Source organism: Sitophilus oryzae, unplaced genomic scaffold, assembly GCF_002938485.1.
Source record: "Sitophilus oryzae breed Bouriz unplaced genomic scaffold, Soryzae_2.0 scaffold_111_pilon_pilon, whole genome shotgun sequence".
Lineage (NCBI taxonomy): Eukaryota > Metazoa > Arthropoda > Insecta > Coleoptera > Curculionidae > Sitophilus > Sitophilus oryzae.
The window spans coordinates 9,029,654-9,049,166 of NW_022145749.1; the positions used below are offsets into that span (position 1 = coordinate 9,029,654).

The window sequence follows — 19,513 nt, forward strand, 5'->3', positions numbered from 1 at the left end:
GAGATCAGCTGATTGTCAAAACTTGTATTTTATTTATCAGCTGTTATCAGTTTATTGTTTTAAATCAATTTTTATCTGTAGTTCACAGTTAACTGAGTAATTGGCTAATCATCTAACATAACATTTATTAGTTGAATGACTATATTGTCTAAAAAATCTTAAAGCTTGTCATCACTAGATTAAAATAATTATTTTTTTAAATTTTTTTATAAGTTTTTCAAAAGTACAAAAAAATAGTAAATTGCAATTTTAATTGATATATTTTTAATATAAGGATAGATGTATTACTATTATAGGTACTTATTACACTCCATATTTAAGAAATATATATTATACTAGTGCGAGGGTTAGGAGGGTGAGCAAAGCCTGAACAAGAAAATATAGTGCATATCCACTATTTTTAGTACATTCATGTAATAGATCTACAATTTTTATACCCAATATAAAACGCCAATTAGATTTAAAGGCAAATGGCAAATAAAACTAATAGAATTTTAAAACGTTACTTTTATTATCACAAAGGATCGTTACGATTTTCTTTTCTTCTTGTAAAATTCCACCATTGAACCTTAGCAGAACCAAAAATAATAAACACTAGAGTTGTTAGTGTCATCGTTATTGACATCACGATGAACACATATCGCCAAAGATTGATGTCTGTCTACAAAAAAAATGCAATTGAATAATTATAATACTAGGATATATACCATATACGATCGAAAAATAAAACGGTGTCATACTTGGCCGGGAAAGGAAGATCGTTGTCATCTTATATGGGGAATATTATCGATCGTTTTTCTCAAACGTACTATTAAAAACCCTTTCACACAAAGCCACTTGTGTCCGACTTATGCCGGAACCGCACATGCGGCATTTAGCGAACTCCGAGCGCTCGTCAACTACCTAGCGCTCGTGATCGGACTTCGCCTTTCCATCCACACATGCGGGCTCTGATAGCAACAACATAGAGACGAGCGCTCGTTCTCGTCGCCGATCGAGTCGCCGAACTCCGACTTCCCCATCCACACACATAGGAAATCGGCGAAGCACCGTTCGGAGATCGCTAAATGCCGCATGTGCGGTTGTGGCATTAGGTAGTGATGGGCGGTGGGTTTCACTCAGCAACATTTGGGTATCCACCTGGTATATACCCTCGAGTATCTACCCATTTTGGAATATTATAGATATATTTCTGGTAAATATTGAGGAGTGTTCCTGGTATTTACTATGCGGAGGACGGGGAATCACATTATAAAATGAGGGTATTCACATAAATTGTGTTGTGCTGTCGTGTCATTGATAGAATTTCATAGCTATTGTACACTTTTCAATCCATTCTTTGATTAACCGGTGGTTTTCTGATAATTTATTCTTAGACGTTTCTTACATGTTGAATTTAACAACAAATTGTTGTTAAAATTTGTTTAAGTACCTTAAATTAACTAAGTAAGTATATAGGCCAGTAAACGTAGCCGAGTATTATAATGTAAAAGTGGAAAAAATTATTAACCAACCATTCTCAACGGGAATGTGTAGATAATGATCTCCTATTTAAACCCTCAAAAATCCCATTCGGTCCCTATTATTCATAATAATGAGCGTATACATAATTTTTTCTTTAGTCTCCTTCTTCGTCGCTGTTGTACTATTAACTTAATACAGTCAATAATATTACTTGTAACTTCACACCCATTCTTAAACTATATCTACTGGATTTTCTCAAATTAATTTGGTGTTCTGATTTATGTCAGCCACCAATGACAGCAATGACAGTGGTCAATAAGCGCGATTGACAAACCACCGATGGCGAACACTGGTGTCGGTCACAAGTGGCTTCGTGTGAAAGAGCTCTAAGTTTGAATTTTGAATTCAAAAGGCTTACCAACTCTGTTACAAAATATTGCACAAAAATTGGCCCCGTCATTGCCACTCCCATTGAACACGAATTTTCAATTCCTACCAATGTCCCAGCATATTTCGGTGCTAAGTCTACGTGATTTATTTGAGAGGCGTACAGTAACAGCGAGTTCAACCCTATTATAACGTTGAGAAGAATCACTCCTAATACAACTTCAGACTTGGATGTATACGCCAAACCGATTAAGACAACAGATGGCAAGATAGCACCTATATTAGAGAAAATTATTAGTATTTGTATAGCAAATCATTAAAACAATAGTTCACCACAATACACCAAAACGCTTTACTTTTAACATTGGACGCGCGTTTCGTTAACCTAACCTAACCTAACCAAAACAAAACAACAAAAACAGCAACTAAACCATTATCTACAAACTGAGCGTTTAGATAGACACTCAGTTAGTACGGACCAAGAAGGACAAAATCAGCGAAGCGAGGCATAAACAAACAGTTAATTATCAAGAGTGGAGCAATATGAACAGAGAACTGGGAGGTATTGGACTACTATCTCTTTTAACTATTAGTTTAATGTTCTCATATACCGGGTGCATCTCAAAAGTGGCTCACCCCTATAACTTTTTTATTTTTTCAGATAAAATAACGAGACTTGGTACGTTAGTACATGACATAAATTAGGAATGATTGACGTATTCAATTGCTTTTGGTCTCTTCCTCTTTCAGCGGAAATGACTACAACTTTTGATTTTTAAATGGCACCCGCAGTATTTTTTTACTTTATTTGATAGAAAATTACATTCTGAATAGAATGACATATCATATGTCAACTTTTGACATTCTCGCTTAATAAAAAATCGTATTTTAAATTTCAGTCTCGAGTGCCGTGACTATGTTAAAAACACTAATTCTTAATCAAGGAGCCTTGGAAAAATAGATTGAATTGTCTAATGTTTTTAGTGTCTTAGCACACTGGCCAGTTAGAAAATGCTCAAATCGTACTTTTAAACATATCTCAATTTTTTCAAATGGAACAAGGGTGGCTCATTAGCATATTGGGAAAAAGCATTTTTTACGAATAATTTGATACCACACAAATAAACCATATGCGAAAATGTCAAAAGTTGACATATGATATGTCATTCTATTCAGAGTGTTATGTGAGTGTTATTTTCTAACGAATAAAGTAACAAAATACCGAGGGTGCCATTTAAAAATCAAAAGTTGTAGTCATTTCCGGTCAAACAGGGAAGTGACCAAAAACAATTGAATACGTCAATCAATCCTAATTTATGTCATAAACTAATATACCAAATCTCGATTTTTTATCGGAAAAAATAAAAAGTTATATTGATGAACCACTTTTGAGACGCACCCGGTATAGGGTGAGTCAACGATAGAGATAGAATAAAGTTCGAGGTTTACAAAAAAAATGTTTAATATAGAGGTTATAGGAATATAGAGGTTATAGGAAAGGTAGGAAAAAAAATATACACATTTTAAAATTATTAATATAGAGTGTACAAGGGTGCTCGAAAAAAGTGTGGCGGATATAACATATTTTTTTTTTAATGCAACGCCCTATTTTTAGTTTTAGTATTTTATAATTTTTTATGTAGAATGTTATATACCTAAAATTAATAGTTTTTGTAATATGCATTTCAGCTTGTTTAAACAAATTATCAAATATAAAAGATATTTCGGTGTGGTTAAAAATTGTCTATGATACAATTTTTTCTGAAGTTAGACTACTAAAATTGGGTAGGAGAGTTTTATAGAGACGAAGAAAAAAGATATACCTATGTAACGATATTTTAGTTAGATGTTACAGGGTGTTCAAAATATATTTATAAATTTCAACTACTTAAAATTAAAATATCTCAATTTTTTCAAATGGTACACCTAACACATTACCCTTTTTTCTGATATAGATTTTACAAAATCTTCAACTTTTATTAAGTATGTCATATACCTACATATTTTTACTAATTTGTGATTTATTCCAATTTTTCCTATTTTTACCCATATTTTTAATACATCATAGTGCTATAACATCATTTTGCCATGACAAAAAGGAATAATTATCAAAATTTGTTATATCCGCCCCATTTCTTTTTTAAGCACCTTGTATATTCTATAATAATTTGAAAATGTAAATCTTAACCTTCTCTATAATATAATTCTGCATGGACATTACATTTGTCTGTTATTTTTTAATAAAAAAACAACTGTTTAGTTTGCACAAAAATAAAATTAACAATCAAAAAGTTTCTAAAAAAATGATCCAGCCTTGGACCACGCCGTGTGCCTATTTTTTGAACATAAGAATGAGGTAGGGTTAGGGTGGTCTTTCTGAATATGCTAAGACTAACGGACTAGTGTCGAAACACCATATACATATCGAAACACAGATAGTTAGATGGACGTATTTCGTCACTTGCGTCGATGCCGACAGGAACATTTCCCCTGCGCGTCGTATGTCTTCTGTCAGTCTTTTAATTTTTCTATTTGTCTATAGTGTGAACCGTGTGAACCCAGTAGCTCAGTAAGCTCAGTAGTTTTAAGATTTAGGATTTGGATTGGTTCACACTTGATACCGGTCAGTGATACTTCTAACCGAAACGTTATGTAAGCGAAATAAATAAAGACAATGGAAGTCCGAAATTCTGTTAGTTTCAATATTCAAGCATTGTCTACCACATTCAAGGTAAACTTGTAAGCAGAATAACCATTACACTCAGCTATATTCCTTCCATTTAATGTAATTCCTTTCTATTTCATGTTCTTCGTTGGTAAGAGAAAAACTAAGTAGTCTATGAACTAATAAATTAAAACTATCTTATGTTCGACACTGTGATAAGATTCATTAGGAATATATCTGTGTGTAGTGGTCTTTTTTCTATAGATATGAAACTTAATTCGAGGGTAACACCTACCAAGAAACTGAAAAATCCTTCTGCAGTTCGTTAAAGAGACAAAACCTTTACTGACTATGTAGTCAGGTAGTGGAGCTGTTAGTATCATTACCACTAATTGTGTTATTTGGGGTGTTGCAGAAATTAAACCATTCTATATTATTAGAAAAAAAATCATTAAACATTTGGGTGTAACTGGTCTTGTATACTACAGATAATTTTTATTTTGTACTTACTGAATTTATGTCCAATCCGTAAATTTTACTAAAAAATGTTGGTATATCCGAATCAATAATATTATTTGCCCATGAGTTTCCCATATTTCCGATTTGAAGTGCCCAAAATGGAACGGATGTTAATATGGCTTTCAATGGAATTTTTTGAGTTTCCTGCTAAATATTCCAAATTAAAATTATAAATAGACTAATTGTCTAGATCTACCGGGTGCGTCTCAAAAGTGGCTCACCCCTATATCTTTTTTATTTTATCAGATAAAAAAACGAGATTTGGTATGTTAGTATATGACATAAATTAGGATTAATTGACGTATTCAATTGTTTTCTGTCACTTCCTGTTTCACTGGAAATGACTACAACTTTTGATTTTTAAATGGCACCCTCGGTATTTTTTTACTTTATTCGATAGAAAATAACATTCTAAATAGAATAACATATCATATATCAACTTTCGACATTTTTGCTTAAAACAATATTGAATTTTAAATTTCAATTTCATGCCATGGCCATGTTAAAAACACTAATTTTTAATCAAGGAGCCTAGGAAAAATAGATTTGATCGTCTAATATTATTCGTGTCTTCTCCAGGTCGGTTAAAAGATGCCCAAGTCGTATTTTTAATCATATCTCAATTTTTTGAAACGGAACGAGGGTGGCTCATTAGCATATTTGGAAAAAGCATTTTTTACGAATAATTTGATACCACACACTTGGTATTTCGAATCAAGTTGTCGTTATGAACTGCATGTTACAATTTCAAATAAACCATAATAATGCGAAAATGTCAAAAATTGACATATGATATGTCATTGTATTCAGAGTGTCATTTTCTATCGAATACAGTAGAAATATACCGAGGATGCCATTTAAAAATCAAAAGTTGTAGTCATTTCCGGTAAAACAGGAAGTGACAGGAAATAATTGAATACGTCAATCAATCCTAATTTATATCATATATTAATATACCCAATTTCGATTTTTTACCTGAGAAAATAAAAAAGTTATAGAGGTGAGCCACTTTTGAGACGCACCCGGTATAGGACTAACTTCAGGACTAGTGATGGGCATTACGATTCTTTTTAATGAATCGAATCAAGCGATTCAATTTCTCGTAATGAATTGACTCTTACGATTTGTTCATTTGAACAAACTACAAACGCGGTTTGCGTATCACAGTATAAATAGATATTTTTTTATAAATAACTTTCACATTTCTTGCATTTTATATCCATGATCTTTGTTTAGGGATTTTGTTCGAATCTATTGATGCCATACTACATATAATACAAAATATAGTATCATTATTATCATTTATTACAATAAAACAAGACCAACGTAATACGCCCAAAGTTTAGAAAATGAAATAAATAAATATACAACTTTTAATTATTATTTTAGTGCCGTTATTATGATTTAAATATTTCTTTACTTTATTTTCCTCAGTATGTTCTAACGAGTTTTCAATATAATTCTTCTCCAAATCGCTAATCCAGGGATGTTGAGCGGGGCTTTCAAATCCTAAGAAAAACCAAAATACACACCAAATTACTCCAAATGCGCCGAAAATGTAGAACACCAATGGCCAACCGTACCAGCTGGATGATATCCACCCAGTGACTGTCATTGAAATCATCGCACCAACACTAGAACCTAAATTTATTGGTTTTTAGTTACAGTATAGACACAGCCTATTTATTAGACAGCCAGTGATCATGACGTACGATCATTTTAGAGCCAAAACACACGACGCGGTTTATGAGCGTCGCTGCGCGTCGTCTGCGCAACCGGCGTCCGCTCGTTAATGGGACTTTAACGTTACAAAACACACGGTATCTTGCGCGCCTTATATGGACGGTACATGATACTGTCAAGGTGTATGACGACATCTGTGGGATGAGTCAATAACCACTAAACATGTTTATATTTTCAGGAAGCGTGGCGACATCTTTCGGGGAATTGAATGGTGCACCATCTCTTAGACATTGACATTCCCCTTGATTCCTTAACTCCCTGACGTAGTTAATGCCCCTACATGGAACTGTTTGTACCTATACCTAGATAATTCGCTTATATATTTTATAACAAGTCGGATTCTGAGCTATCGTGACTGGTGCTCTAACTGCCTGATTTTGTATGAAAACAGGCGCAGCAGATGAAGCGCGGATACTCAAAAGCTAGCAAAGTCGATTGGCTGTCTAATGAATAGGCTGTGTAGAAACGTGTAGATAAAAATTTTTTCAAATACCAGAATAAACTAGGAAACTCAGTTTTGATCTTTCTTCTACAGGCGCCCATACTCCCAACACTGTTTGACAAGCTGGGTAAGTGAATGCTTGAAAAAAACCCTGAAGCATCCTGGAAGAAAATGCTTTTGGATTATTAAATTATTCTTTACGCTAAATTAAGTGAAGAAAAAATAAAAAAAAGCGCAACATTCGGTTTTGTTTCATCACAATTGAAAACATGATGTCTTCAATTGTGATGAAAGACATCAATTCTGATGTCTTTCAGAAGGTGTCATGTATCCTTTTTAAAGTTTCGAGTAAAGCTTGATTTTCATGCATCCGTTGTCCGGCGATACGATATTAATTTTATTGGTTGAATTTAAATTAAAGACTCCAATCGGATGGATTGGAGTCTTTTATTTAAAGACCAATCGGTTAGAAACTGTTAACCAATCGGGTAGAAAATGTTACCAAAGTCTTTAAATTCAACCAATAAAATTAATATCGTATCATCGTATCGTCGGACAACGGATGCATGAAAATCAAGCTTAAATCGACAAAACAAGTCTAAAAATTATTGGTGGTGTCTGTGAGATGACACCTTTATCACCTAGGATATTTTTATGGTATTTATATTTGATATTTAGAGTCTATTAAGCCCCGTTCTCAGAATAGCGACTGTCGCCAGCTCCACGTCAAAAGAACCAATGGTTGCGTTCATCAGGACAAGTTGATCAGTGAGCGATATGCCATCGATTGGTTGTCCTGCTGAACGCGCTTGTTAGATCAAAATCATAAGTAATGCATATTAAATTGTTTTCACCCATTTTTTGCACAAATCGAGGGGATTAGTCAACCGAGAACAATAAACAAAATGGTTTGTTTTCGTTTTCCAAAACATTTTGTGACATTTGGCGTGTGTGACGTTTAATCCATCATGCATCGGTAGCGTAGCGTATTTTAAATCTGATGGAAAAAATGGCGACTGATCCCAGAGCGCTCACAACTAATCGGCGCGTTCAGCAGAAAATTAGTGATCGCTGCAGTAGCGCTACGTCCTGATGAACGCGACCATGAGATTTGTACAAAATTCAAACAGCTGTCAATTTTAAATTTAGTACAGCTCCCATTGGTTGTTTGAAATGTCAAACTGTGTCGCCAGTGACACGACGTCGCGTCGTTCTGCGAACGGGGCTTTAGAGGATGGATCTGTCAAAGGGATGTTGAAATACTGAATAAAACCAAAGATAAAACTGATTTTTAAAAAATGCGACATGACACCTTTATCAACTCAGGTCCTCAATTGATGATTTTATTAAGATTTTAATGTAGTTAAGGAAGATCTCGACATGCAAAAAATGACACAAAAAAAATAAATTTAATTAAATGACAGACTCAACTGTCACTGTCATGTATCGTCTTGTTGGACAGTCTATAGAGAAGTTGTATAATAAAGTTAGTTACTAGAGCACGAGAGTCATAAACCTTATACAGAGGACATTCCAAAGCAAATGCAGAAAACTTTAAGAGGTGGTTCCTCGGTAAAAATAAAAGATGTTTTGTTATAGAAACCGTATAAACGTTGGATTAAAGATTGGCCATTAGGGAGATATCGCGGTACAAAAATTGCGGAAAATAATGTTTTCATTTTTTATCTTAAAAACGAAAAGCGATAGAATACTGACATATTATGAGAGTATTACTACCGTATGATCGAAAAGAACGGCGCCGGTGATGGCTATGAAATGAAGATCGCAGTCATTTTATATGTAAATTTATATAAATATAATTTTATTGTCATTTCGCAGCCAACTGGACGTTTTTTTTTATCATACGGAATACCGTATGAAAAAGATATGCAGATAGTGTTTTCATAATAATGAAAACACCCAATCTGCATATTTTTATAAATTTCTTTAAAAATGGAGGGGTTTGAAATAGTTCATCCCTATTATTCTTGTTAACTAAATATAGAGTGTCCCAATATTCCTTGGACATAGAACTACTACGTATTTTTGGTATCAAATTAAATTAATTGGACATAATTTACCTACAAAAGTGCTTCGTTTTTCCACTAGAGGCCATCAAACTTTAAAAAAATAAACACATTTTTTCAGATATTTTAAGAACCGTTATTCCGATTTGAATCGGTATTGGGTATCTATGTTTTGCCAAGTGTTTTAACATTTTACTTTCACAAAAATCAAGAAAGAATACGGGAAGAGTGAAAACTACATTCCTACATAAATTTTAGTATAAATGTTGTCCAACTCCACCAACGACAGGTTTTCTTTTCGTAAAATAGTCCCTCTAGTATTTACTAAATTTTTTGTCTCTTGTAAAAAATGCCACATCGCATAGATTTTCAGATTTTTTTAGAGCAGCGACCTACAAAATATGCACATAATTTACCTTTATACAAAAGTGCTATGTTTGTCCGATAGAGGGAATCAATCAAAATAAATCCGAACGTTATACCGGGTGCGTCTCAAAAGTGGCTCATCCCTATAACTTTTTTATTTTTTCAGTTAAAAAACGAGATTTGGTACAATAGTATATGATATAAATTAGGATTGATTGACAATATTCAATTGTTTTCGATCACTGTTTCACCGGAAATGACTACAACTTATTTTTAAATGGCACCCTCGGATTTTTTACTATTTTCGATAGAAAATAACACTCTGAATCGAACTTTTTCGAACTTTCAATTTCAACTTTTGACATTTTCGCCTATGGTTTATTTGAAATTATAGCATGCGGTTCATAACGAAAATTTGACTCGAAATACTAAGTGTGTGGTATCAAATTATTCGTAAAAAATACTTTTTCCGAATATGCTAATGAGCCATCCTCGTTCCATTTGTAAAAATTGAGATATGATTAAAAATACGATTTGAGTATCTTTTAACCGGCCAGGACAAGACAAAGTAAAAAAAGACAAAGACAAAGTACAAGACTGTAAAAATGTGTTTTTTTTTAAAGTGTGATGGCCTCTAATCGACAAACGAAGTACTTTTGAACAGAAGTAAAATATGTACAGGGTGGGTCAAATTCGACGCTTTTAAATGGAAACACCCTTTTCTATAGGAGATAGATGAAAACTAATATCGGTGTCTGGAGCTCAATTTTCATCAAAATCATGATAGTGAAAACCGCACATCAATATCTGTTACCGTTTCGGAGTTAAGGGGTGTTTTTTCAAAAATGTGTATTTTTAACAAATCGCTGTAACTTTTTTGCTACGAAAAATTTTGTATTTCTATGAAAACATTTCTAAAGCACCTTTTTACGTAGAATTTAATGGTTTAAGTATATATTTTTTTTAAATTAATAATTTAAGAGTTTTCAACAGAAAATTTGATTTTTTATTTGGGACACCCTCTATATTTTTAATTAACTGAAAAGAATTTAAAATTACCTTTCCAAAAATATAGCACACTTGATATTTTGTTATAATCCCCTTCAAAATACAGAATTTTTAAAAGTTCGCCTCTTTTAACTAGTAGGCTTTGGACCCCTTATTGATGATATGCCCTTAATGGAACTTAATGGAAGACGACGCACCGCTCTGAACGCTGAAATTATTAGCAAATTTTTGCAGCCAATTTCAAGAATAATTGAATAGCTAACCAAGATGCCAGCCGTTCGCCGTCGAGGCCGTCTGACTTAGTGCCCATAGATCGAATCCTATGCATATATTTGCGGAAGAATAAAGGTTCCTTATTCTTCCGTATAATCTAGACAAGAATTAGAAATACTTAACAGTTATGAGAGAGTATCTTTCACCCCCACTGAGTTAATGAATTCCGCGAGAAATGTTCAAAATCTGCCACGTCTGTCCATAACAGAAGACGGTCGATATGTCGAACACCTGTAACAAAATCTCATGTCTTGGTTTGCTATTTATTTTTATTGTTATTGGATATACCGTAGGATCGAATAAAAACGGCGTCAGCGATGGCGATCGCTGTCATTTTATATGTAAATTTATATGGGAAATGTCATCGATGTTCATTTCGAAGCCAACTGGACGCTGTTTTTATTCGATCATACGGTAGTTTAAATGTGTTGATGTTGGTTAAATATATTTTAAATTGTTATAAAATTCTGCATCTCCCATAACAAATATTATTTTCGTTTTAATTGATGCTCACAGCTAGAACTTTTTTGCATTAGAGCCGGTTCCGTTCAAAGCCTACTTATTTAAAGTGGGCGAATTTTTATATACTCTATATTTCGAAGAGGAATCGATTTTTTTTATACTCTATATTTCGAAGAGCAAAATATCAAGTGTGTTATATTTTTGGAGAGGTAATTTTAAACTCTTTTCAATAAATTAAAAATATACTCACACTCACAGCTAGAACTTTTTTGCATTAGAGCCGGTTCCGTTCAAAGCCTACTTATTTAAAGTGGGCGAATTTTTATATACTCTATATTTCGAAGAGGAATCGAATTTTTTTATACTCTATATTTCGAAGAGCAAAATATCAAGTGTGTTATATTTTTGGAGAGGTAATTTTAAACTCTTTTCAATAAATTAAAAATATACAGGGTGTCCCATATAAAAAATCAAATTTTCTGTTGATAATTAACTCTTTTCTGTTGATAATAAACCATCAAATTCTACGTAAAAAGGTGCTTTGGAAATGTTTTCATAAAAATACAAAATTTTCCATAGCAAAAAAGTTACAGCGATTTGTTAAAAATGTATAGTTTTGAAAAACAACCCGTTACTCCAAAACGGTAACAGATATCGATATGCGGTTTTCACCATCATGTTTTTGACAAAAATTGAGCTTCAGACACCGATATTAGTTTTTGTCTATCTCCTCTAGAAAAGGGTGTTTCCATTTAAAAGCGTCGAATTTGACCCACTCTGTACAGGGTTGGACCTCTCATACGCCGCGGAAGCTCGAAATCTATATCGAAATGAAATTTTGGCAGCATATGTAGGTTAACTGAAAGCATTTTATAAAAATATGTAGAATTATACAGGGTGTTCCCAAAAAAAGTTACACTTCAAAGTTGTGTTTTTTTCTAATGGAACACCCTATATATTAATTGATTTTCGGATTCTAGGAAAAAAATAAAGTTGAGTTTTATTAAAGAAGCATATACCCAAAATCTAAGGATTTTGACATATTTCACATTTTGTGAAAATGAAGAGTAAATTTTAAATTTCGATAACAGCTACCTAAATTTTAGTTGACCTTGTATAGCCTGATATTTAATTACAGTAACCATTGTATGTTAAATCAAATTGAAATTTGACCCGAAAAGTTATACAGGGTTAGACAAAATTAATATGGAACATTAGTCCCTTTTAAAAGCAAGTTACTCATTTATTTTCAATGGAATACCCAGTATATTATTCCGGTGTTCAATGGGGAATTTTTATATCTTCAAAATATTATTAAGGTTGCCTACCCCTCAGACAAAGATTTTCCTAGATATTTTAATTTTTATGAGTTTGCGTCAGTAGATCTTTATTATTTGAAAAAATCGAGGGTGGCTGTGTGATATACCTTTTGTTAATTTAACAAAAATTGAAGATTGTAGAGTAAAATACTCAACGGTAATAAAAAGATACATGTTTTAATTATTACAGAATTAAAACTAGACTTCCTTTCCTGTTAACTGCATAAAATAATTGTCTTTTCAAAAGGATCTTTTCATTTTAAAAGGCATATGTGGAGTTTTACCTCGTAAAGCCGCTACAATAATGTCTCTCATGTTGTCGACACTAGTTGGTCGAGTTTTGTAAACACTGTCTTTAACATATCCCCATAAAAAAACCGAGACTAGATAAAATCAGGAGCATTTAAGTATTCTATTAATTGGTGAATGCAGTGTGCATTCACCAATTAGTAATAGAATCATATCAATTCTCTCTGATGTAGGAAAAGTTTGCATTTTCGGCAAATTTCTGAAATTTTTTTTTGTTTTAACTGACACAAAATGATAATTACTTGTTAAAGTTGAACTAATTAGACAGCTATGTTGAAGTAACGTAAGGCCTAGCACAGCCACCTGGATTTTATCAAGTAATAAAGATCTACTGAGATCAAATCATGTAAATGAAAATATCTAGAAAAATCTTTGTGTGAGGGGTAGGCAACCTTAATAGTATTTTGAAGAGACATGAATTCTCCATTGAATATCGGAATAATATACTGGGCGTTCCATTTAAAATAAAAGAATAACATGCTTTTAAAGGTGATCAATGTTCAATATTAATTTTGTCTCATCCTGTATAACTTTTTGGATCAAGTTTTAATTTGATTTAAAGTACAATAGTTAATTTAACTAAGTATTAGGCTATACCGGGTAAATTCCAATTTAGGTAGCTTTTATTGTAATTTAAAAATTGTTATTTCTAGAAAATGTCAAAAACCTTACATTTTAGTCATATACTTCTCTTATAAAACTCACCTTTATTTTTCTCCCAGAATCCGAAAATCAATTAATATATAAGGTGTTCCATTACAAAAAACACAACTTTGATATGTAACTTTTTTTTGGGGACACCCTGTAGAACTCTTTATATTTTTAAAAAGTGCTCTGAATTAACCTACACATGCTCACAAAATTTCATTTCAGTACAAACTGTCCTTCTGCTTGGAGCCTCCGCGGCGTATGAGAGGCGCCACCCTGTACAATATACTTATTTTGATTCGAAAAATACGTAGTAGTTCTAGGTCCACGGAATATTGGTTTGGTTAGGCACCCTGTATAAAGAAAAACTTAGAAAACAATAAATTGGAATAGTCTGATTTATTTACTTTTTTAACTCTCGTATTTTTTTGCGTGTCCGGATAGAATTGTTTTTATATTTTTTTTTAAGTTGGTGCCATTTATTGAGCCTTCTAAATATTGGTTTAGTACAGTATACAGTACTGACGAACCTATGACCCTAGCAAGATTTTTAACTGACCTACGATTGCTTGGCAAACATTGGCGTGTGATATTGCTTTAATTGACATTTTAAGTAAATTTAAATATAATAACTTATGATTAGTTTATTGAGATTAATAGATATTAGTTTGTAAAGTACCTGATAGCAATAACTAAATTTGCTCCTAATAGCTTGGCACAAAAAGGTATTGAGGCAAACGCCGCACTGTTCCATAAGATTCCAACCAACAGAACTTGTTTGAATCCAAACTTTTTGAATATATATCCAGTAAAAAGTTGAAGAATGAAGTAGGTCCAAAAGAAGGAAGACAAAATAATATTTGTATTTTTCCAATCATATACCTAAAAGGAACATAAATTTACTTTATATTTTTAAAGAAATATGTTGTACAAATATATACGATTTTTCATTTAATCGACTCGTTTAAGAGTAATAATTGAAGGTGTAGCAGATTTTGTTAATAAAAAAATGATTATCTAAAAAGCTATATTGCCCCTTGCGTACGGCAGCTTTTCATCAATAGAGCAGTCATGAGTTCGTTTGTATTTTACTGGAGGAAACCAAATGACACTAAAACCACAGATAACACATAATCCAGATGGCTCCTTACGTGTTAAAAATTGTCACCCCAATTTCACTCCAATTTGGAAAAATATTGGAGTGACGTTTGAATAATCTGAAATTTTTAGATTCCTTTTCTAACTTTTTTGGGAGGTTTTGCTTCTCTTGCACAGATGTCGCTTGCACTTCAGTGCTTTAGCAAAGAACACTTGGTGAACTTTATACGAAAAATAGTATATTTTATGTTATTGAGCCATTATTTCGTGATAAAATATAAAAAATTGTCGAAGTTAAAAATACGATTTGAAGTTGACCTTTAACCTTCAATAACTTTCAAACGAGTCGATTAAATGAAAAATCATATCAGACCTTTTTTGAAGAGCATTCAATTTCCTACAAGAATATATATATATATATATATATATATATATATATATATATATATATATATATATATATATATATATATATATATATATATATATATATATAAATAAATAATATTTTCTTGCCTTTAGCTGTGTATTTTTTAGAATTTCGAAAAATCGAAAGTAGAGAAAAAAAAATAAAAAGTAAAAAGAAATTGTTTTTGCTTGTCGTAAAGGGGGGAACCAAGCTCCACTGCCACAACCGGTTTCTGGGCCTACCCTTCATCAGGTGGGCTGTCCAGGGGCTGGTTCTCACCGATACGGCAAGCAAAACTTCTTCTATATCAACAGACGATGTCGTAAAGTGTCGGTGAGATATTAGTGCATCTCCCGTCAAAGATGGTAAAGAGCGTTTTTCGGCCCGCTCAAATATATGAAATGAACAAAATTCTTACAGCTTTAGTGTATATTAATAAATAATATTTTCTTGCCTTTAGCTGTGTATTTTTCTAATTTCGAAAAATCGAAAGTAGAGAAAAAAAAGTAAAGTAAAGAAAATTGTTTTGCTTGTCGTAAAGGGGAACCAAGCTCCACTCCCACAACCGGTTTCTGGGCCTACCCTTCATCAGGTGGGCTGTCCAGGGGCTGGTTCTCACCGATACGGCAAGCAAAACTTCTTCTATATCAACAGACGATGTCGTAAAGTGTCGGTGAGATATTTACGACAAGCAAAACAATTTTCTTTTTTACTTTTTTTTTTTTTCTCTACTTTCGATTTTTCGAAATTAGAAACAATACACAGCTAAAACAAGAAAAATATTATTTATTAATATACACTAAAGCTGTAAGAATTTGTTCATTTCATATATTTGAGCGGGCCGAAAACGCTCTTTACCATCTTTTGACGGGAGATACACTAATATCTCACCGACACTTTACGACATCGTCTGTTGATAGAAAGAAGTTTTGCTTGCCGTATCGGTGAGAACCAGCCCCTGGACAGCCCACCTGATAAGGGTAGGCCCAGCTTTTAGCCAGTTGTGAGGTGGAGCTTGGTTCCCCTTTACGACAAGCAAAACTATTTCTTTTTTACTTTTTTTTTTTCTCTACTTTCGATTTTTCGAAATTAGAAAAAATACACAGCTAAAGGCAAGAAAATATTATTTATTAATATACACTAAACCTGTAAGAATTTTGTTCATTTCATATATATATATATATATATATATATATATATATATATATATATATATATATATATATATATATATATATATATATATATATATATATATATATATATATATATATATATATATATATATATTTCAATACGCTGATTTGTTAGAACGCAGTAAAAATAAAAAGAAAATTTCACCGTGTTATTTAAATAGGAAACAGAAAATCACGATGAGACCTCTTGATATTAATATTAAGATCTCAAACTTTACCTGATTTTTTTTCATTATCATAAACGATATTTTCACGGTAATTAAAAGAAAAAATATTTTTTTGGTGCACCCTAATAAACATATTATTTAAAATAAGTCTTACTGGCACATTGGGATTTGGTGAGCTTTTTTCGGTCATTGCTACTATTGCTAGTGACATAGTACCTCTAGTTACGTGTATAACTATGAGACAAAAAAAGAAAAGCAATGCCTGACTATGTCGGAATCCGATTTTGGATACTAAAAAATAAAGTTTTTAATGTTAAGTTATTGTGTGTTAAAACTACTTACCTTTCTTTATCATATTTTTCTCATTCTTTATTGTGGTTTTCATATTCTTTTAAACACAATTTTATCAATTGACCAATAAGGTAATAAAATTCGTACATTAATGCAACTCGGTTGTATTTACTAATTGCTTAAATTTTCCGTTACAAATACCAGAGAAATTTTATCTAAATTAATTCGGATTTTAAACAATTTTAAGAGGTGTAATATTGTAATTGCACACGATACAAATTTGACTATAATTGTTTTGCTCTCATGTACACAATATATTCCAAATTATTTGATAATTACACACTAATTGATTATTAATTTCAATTATATTGGAATTATTCAAAAGACCAAGTTAATATGTACACTAGTGATGAGCATTACGATTCTTTTTAATGAATGGAATCACACGATTCAATTTCTCATATTGAATCGACTCCTATGATTCGTTCATTTGAACGAACCACATGCACAATTTACGTTTCATAGAAACAAGAACCGTAACTGGCACTACCGGCAATAATTTGGTAAGACAATTACTTAAGGAACCAGAGAAATAAATATACAGTTCTTTCATTATTTGTTTTTCTACACTTTATGACACTGGAGTAATTGGATTGATTATTTTACCAATAATATTAAATGATCAATTCAATTTATATATACATTTATTAAAGATTTCTTAATACCAATTTAATATTTTTAGAGTCATATTTCAATTCTGATTTAATAACCATTATAAATAGTATATAATACAGCATGGTCGAAAAAAAATGGTGTCCAGTTGGCTTGGAAATGAACATCGATGATGTTCCTCATATAATTTTACATATAAAATGACAGCGATCTTCATTTATAACCATCGCTGACGCCGTTTTTTTACCACATTGAGCAGGGGCCAACAATATTTATTTGGAGTTGCATAAAAACACGATTTCGTCTTTTAGTCCGACATTTAATAGTCGGTAATATTATTTTAACAAAAATATTAACGTGAAAATTAAATACCTTACAGATACTCCCGTCCTAAGCACAGTATAAATAAGTTTTTTTCTTGCACATAACTTTCTTATCGTTTGCATTTTATGTCCATGATGTTTGTTTAGGGCTTTTGTTCAAGTCTAAATATTGGTGCCTGACTCTATGCCTATATCACCGCCGCCCTGCGCCGTAGAAACGAACGATCGCATTGTGATCCGATTCAATTCTCACGATTCTTTTTTACGGCTCATCGTTCAAATCTTTTGGATCCGTGCTGGCCACGATTCAATTGAACGACCCGTATTTTAAGCAATGAATCAATTCTCACCACTTTTTGAACGCACGATTGCATTGTGATCCGATTCAATTTTCACGATTCTTGTTTACGGCTCATCATTCAAATCTTTTGGATCCGTGCAATTCTCTCGATTCTTTTTTACGATTCATCGTTCAAATGTTATGGATCCGTGCTGGCCACGATTAAATTGACCGAACCGGATTGCAAGCAATGAATCGAATCTCACGATTCATTTTCTAATACTCGTTCAAGTGACCGACTCGTTCAACCTTTACCCACCTCTAATGTACACAGTATTAACGAAAAGAAGTCATTAAAAGTTTAAGTTTAGAACTAATTTCCCTCTATCTAATTCCTAATGTAGAATGAGTGGAAGGGGGGTTAATCACCGCGACCTTAAAGATCTATTGTGTCCCCCTTTTTTTGCGTTATAACTCGTCATACATGGGGATCTTCCTCTTGTAGAGGGACAGTATTCCCCATCCTTCTCTGATAACAGATGTTCTTCCTCCGAGGAGTGGACGTCCTATGTATACGTATACAACCTTCCACGGTTGGGGTTTAACCCTCGATGTCCTTCACAATCGAAGAGCTTGTCTCCGGCTGAGGTACCTTTCAGGTTAGGTTTCTCCACCTCTTTAACTTGGTCTCTCCTTAGACCTAATACCGGTGTGGTCCCGGATCTTAATACAGGATATAATATATATCTTTCTCTATTGTCTCCTTGGATTTGAGGTCAATTCCTATTATGAGGACCTGACCATGGCCCTCCTACCTCGAGCTGATGAGTCGCCAACTCCATGTCCTCACTTTGGAGTTTTGGAAAAGCTGGTGATACATCGCAAGAGCACAGATTATGTATCTGTGACCTGTGACAAGGGTTAGTCGGTCCACTTCTAGAGAGCCACGCAGGTAGAAGTAAGGGAGACGAGAATACAAAGGGTTGCTCCCTAGTACCCCATAGTTGAGACCAGTAGAGGCTAGTCTACTGTCTAGCCCCGCATCCTTTTGACCTGGTGCCGCTATCATAGGATTTAGGTTTTTGGTGAGGTTATCTCCTCTTGGTACGGGCGGTCAAGTTAAGACCCCCCTTTTCCGTAATAACCTCTACCCGTGATACATGACCACAGACAGTAGAGAGTGCGTTTTGAGACTTTTTTTGAGAAGTTTTTTTTTAATTTACTCTAAAACGAACTATGGAAATTTGGAATAGTATAAACGGAATTAACTATTTTAGAACAAGCATTTTTTTTATAAAGAATGCATTTTTCTCAAAATGTCAATAATAAAATAGTATTTTCTCTTCTAAAGACAATCCGGGGACATTCTGTATACAAAAGCTTGCCATACACAATATTGGTCACTTTATTTCCATGGTCTATAGTTTAATACATACAACAGAGAT

The 19,513-nt window shown here is 32.9% G+C and overlaps 1 protein-coding gene across 2 annotated transcripts; it reads right to left on the reverse strand.

Annotated features, from left to right (window-relative positions):
• Positions 1-491: 491 nt before the first annotated feature.
• On the reverse strand, positions 492-17,145 carry LOC115885438 (vesicular glutamate transporter 1-like). Of its 2 annotated transcripts, none has more exons than XM_030904366.1 (9): positions 16,845-17,145; positions 16,657-16,793; positions 14,312-14,514; positions 7,272-7,381; positions 6,456-6,676; positions 5,027-5,179; positions 4,812-4,944; positions 1,883-2,127; positions 492-661 (listed from the first exon to the last, which is right to left on the reverse strand). In XM_030904366.1, exons 1-9 carry the CDS (start codon positions 16,885-16,887, stop codon positions 515-517), a joined length of 1,392 nt encoding a protein of 463 aa, XP_030760226.1. In that variant the 5' UTR covers positions 16,888-17,145; the 3' UTR covers positions 492-514. The 2 variants fall into 2 exon arrangements, with proteins under 2 accessions (XP_030760226.1, XP_030760218.1); XM_030904358.1 differs by having other exon boundaries at positions 5,027-5,182.
• Positions 17,146-19,513: the final 2,368 nt, after the last annotated feature.

What these genes read in the sequence shown, in the direction of transcription:
- LOC115885438 (XM_030904358.1), bottom strand. Translation starts at nt 16,887, where the DNA reads ATGAAAACCACAATAAAGAATGAGAAAAATATGATAAAGAAAG. An exon ending in CACCAAATCCCAATGTGCCA is followed by an intron (nt 14,515 to 16,656) that starts GTAAGACTTATT and finishes TGTTCCTTTTAG; the next exon opens with GTATATGATTGGAAAAATAC. An exon ending in ACGGATTGGACATAAATTCA is followed by an intron (nt 4,945 to 5,026) that starts GTAAGTACAAAA and finishes CTAATAATATAG; the next exon opens with AATGGTTTAATTTCTGCAAC.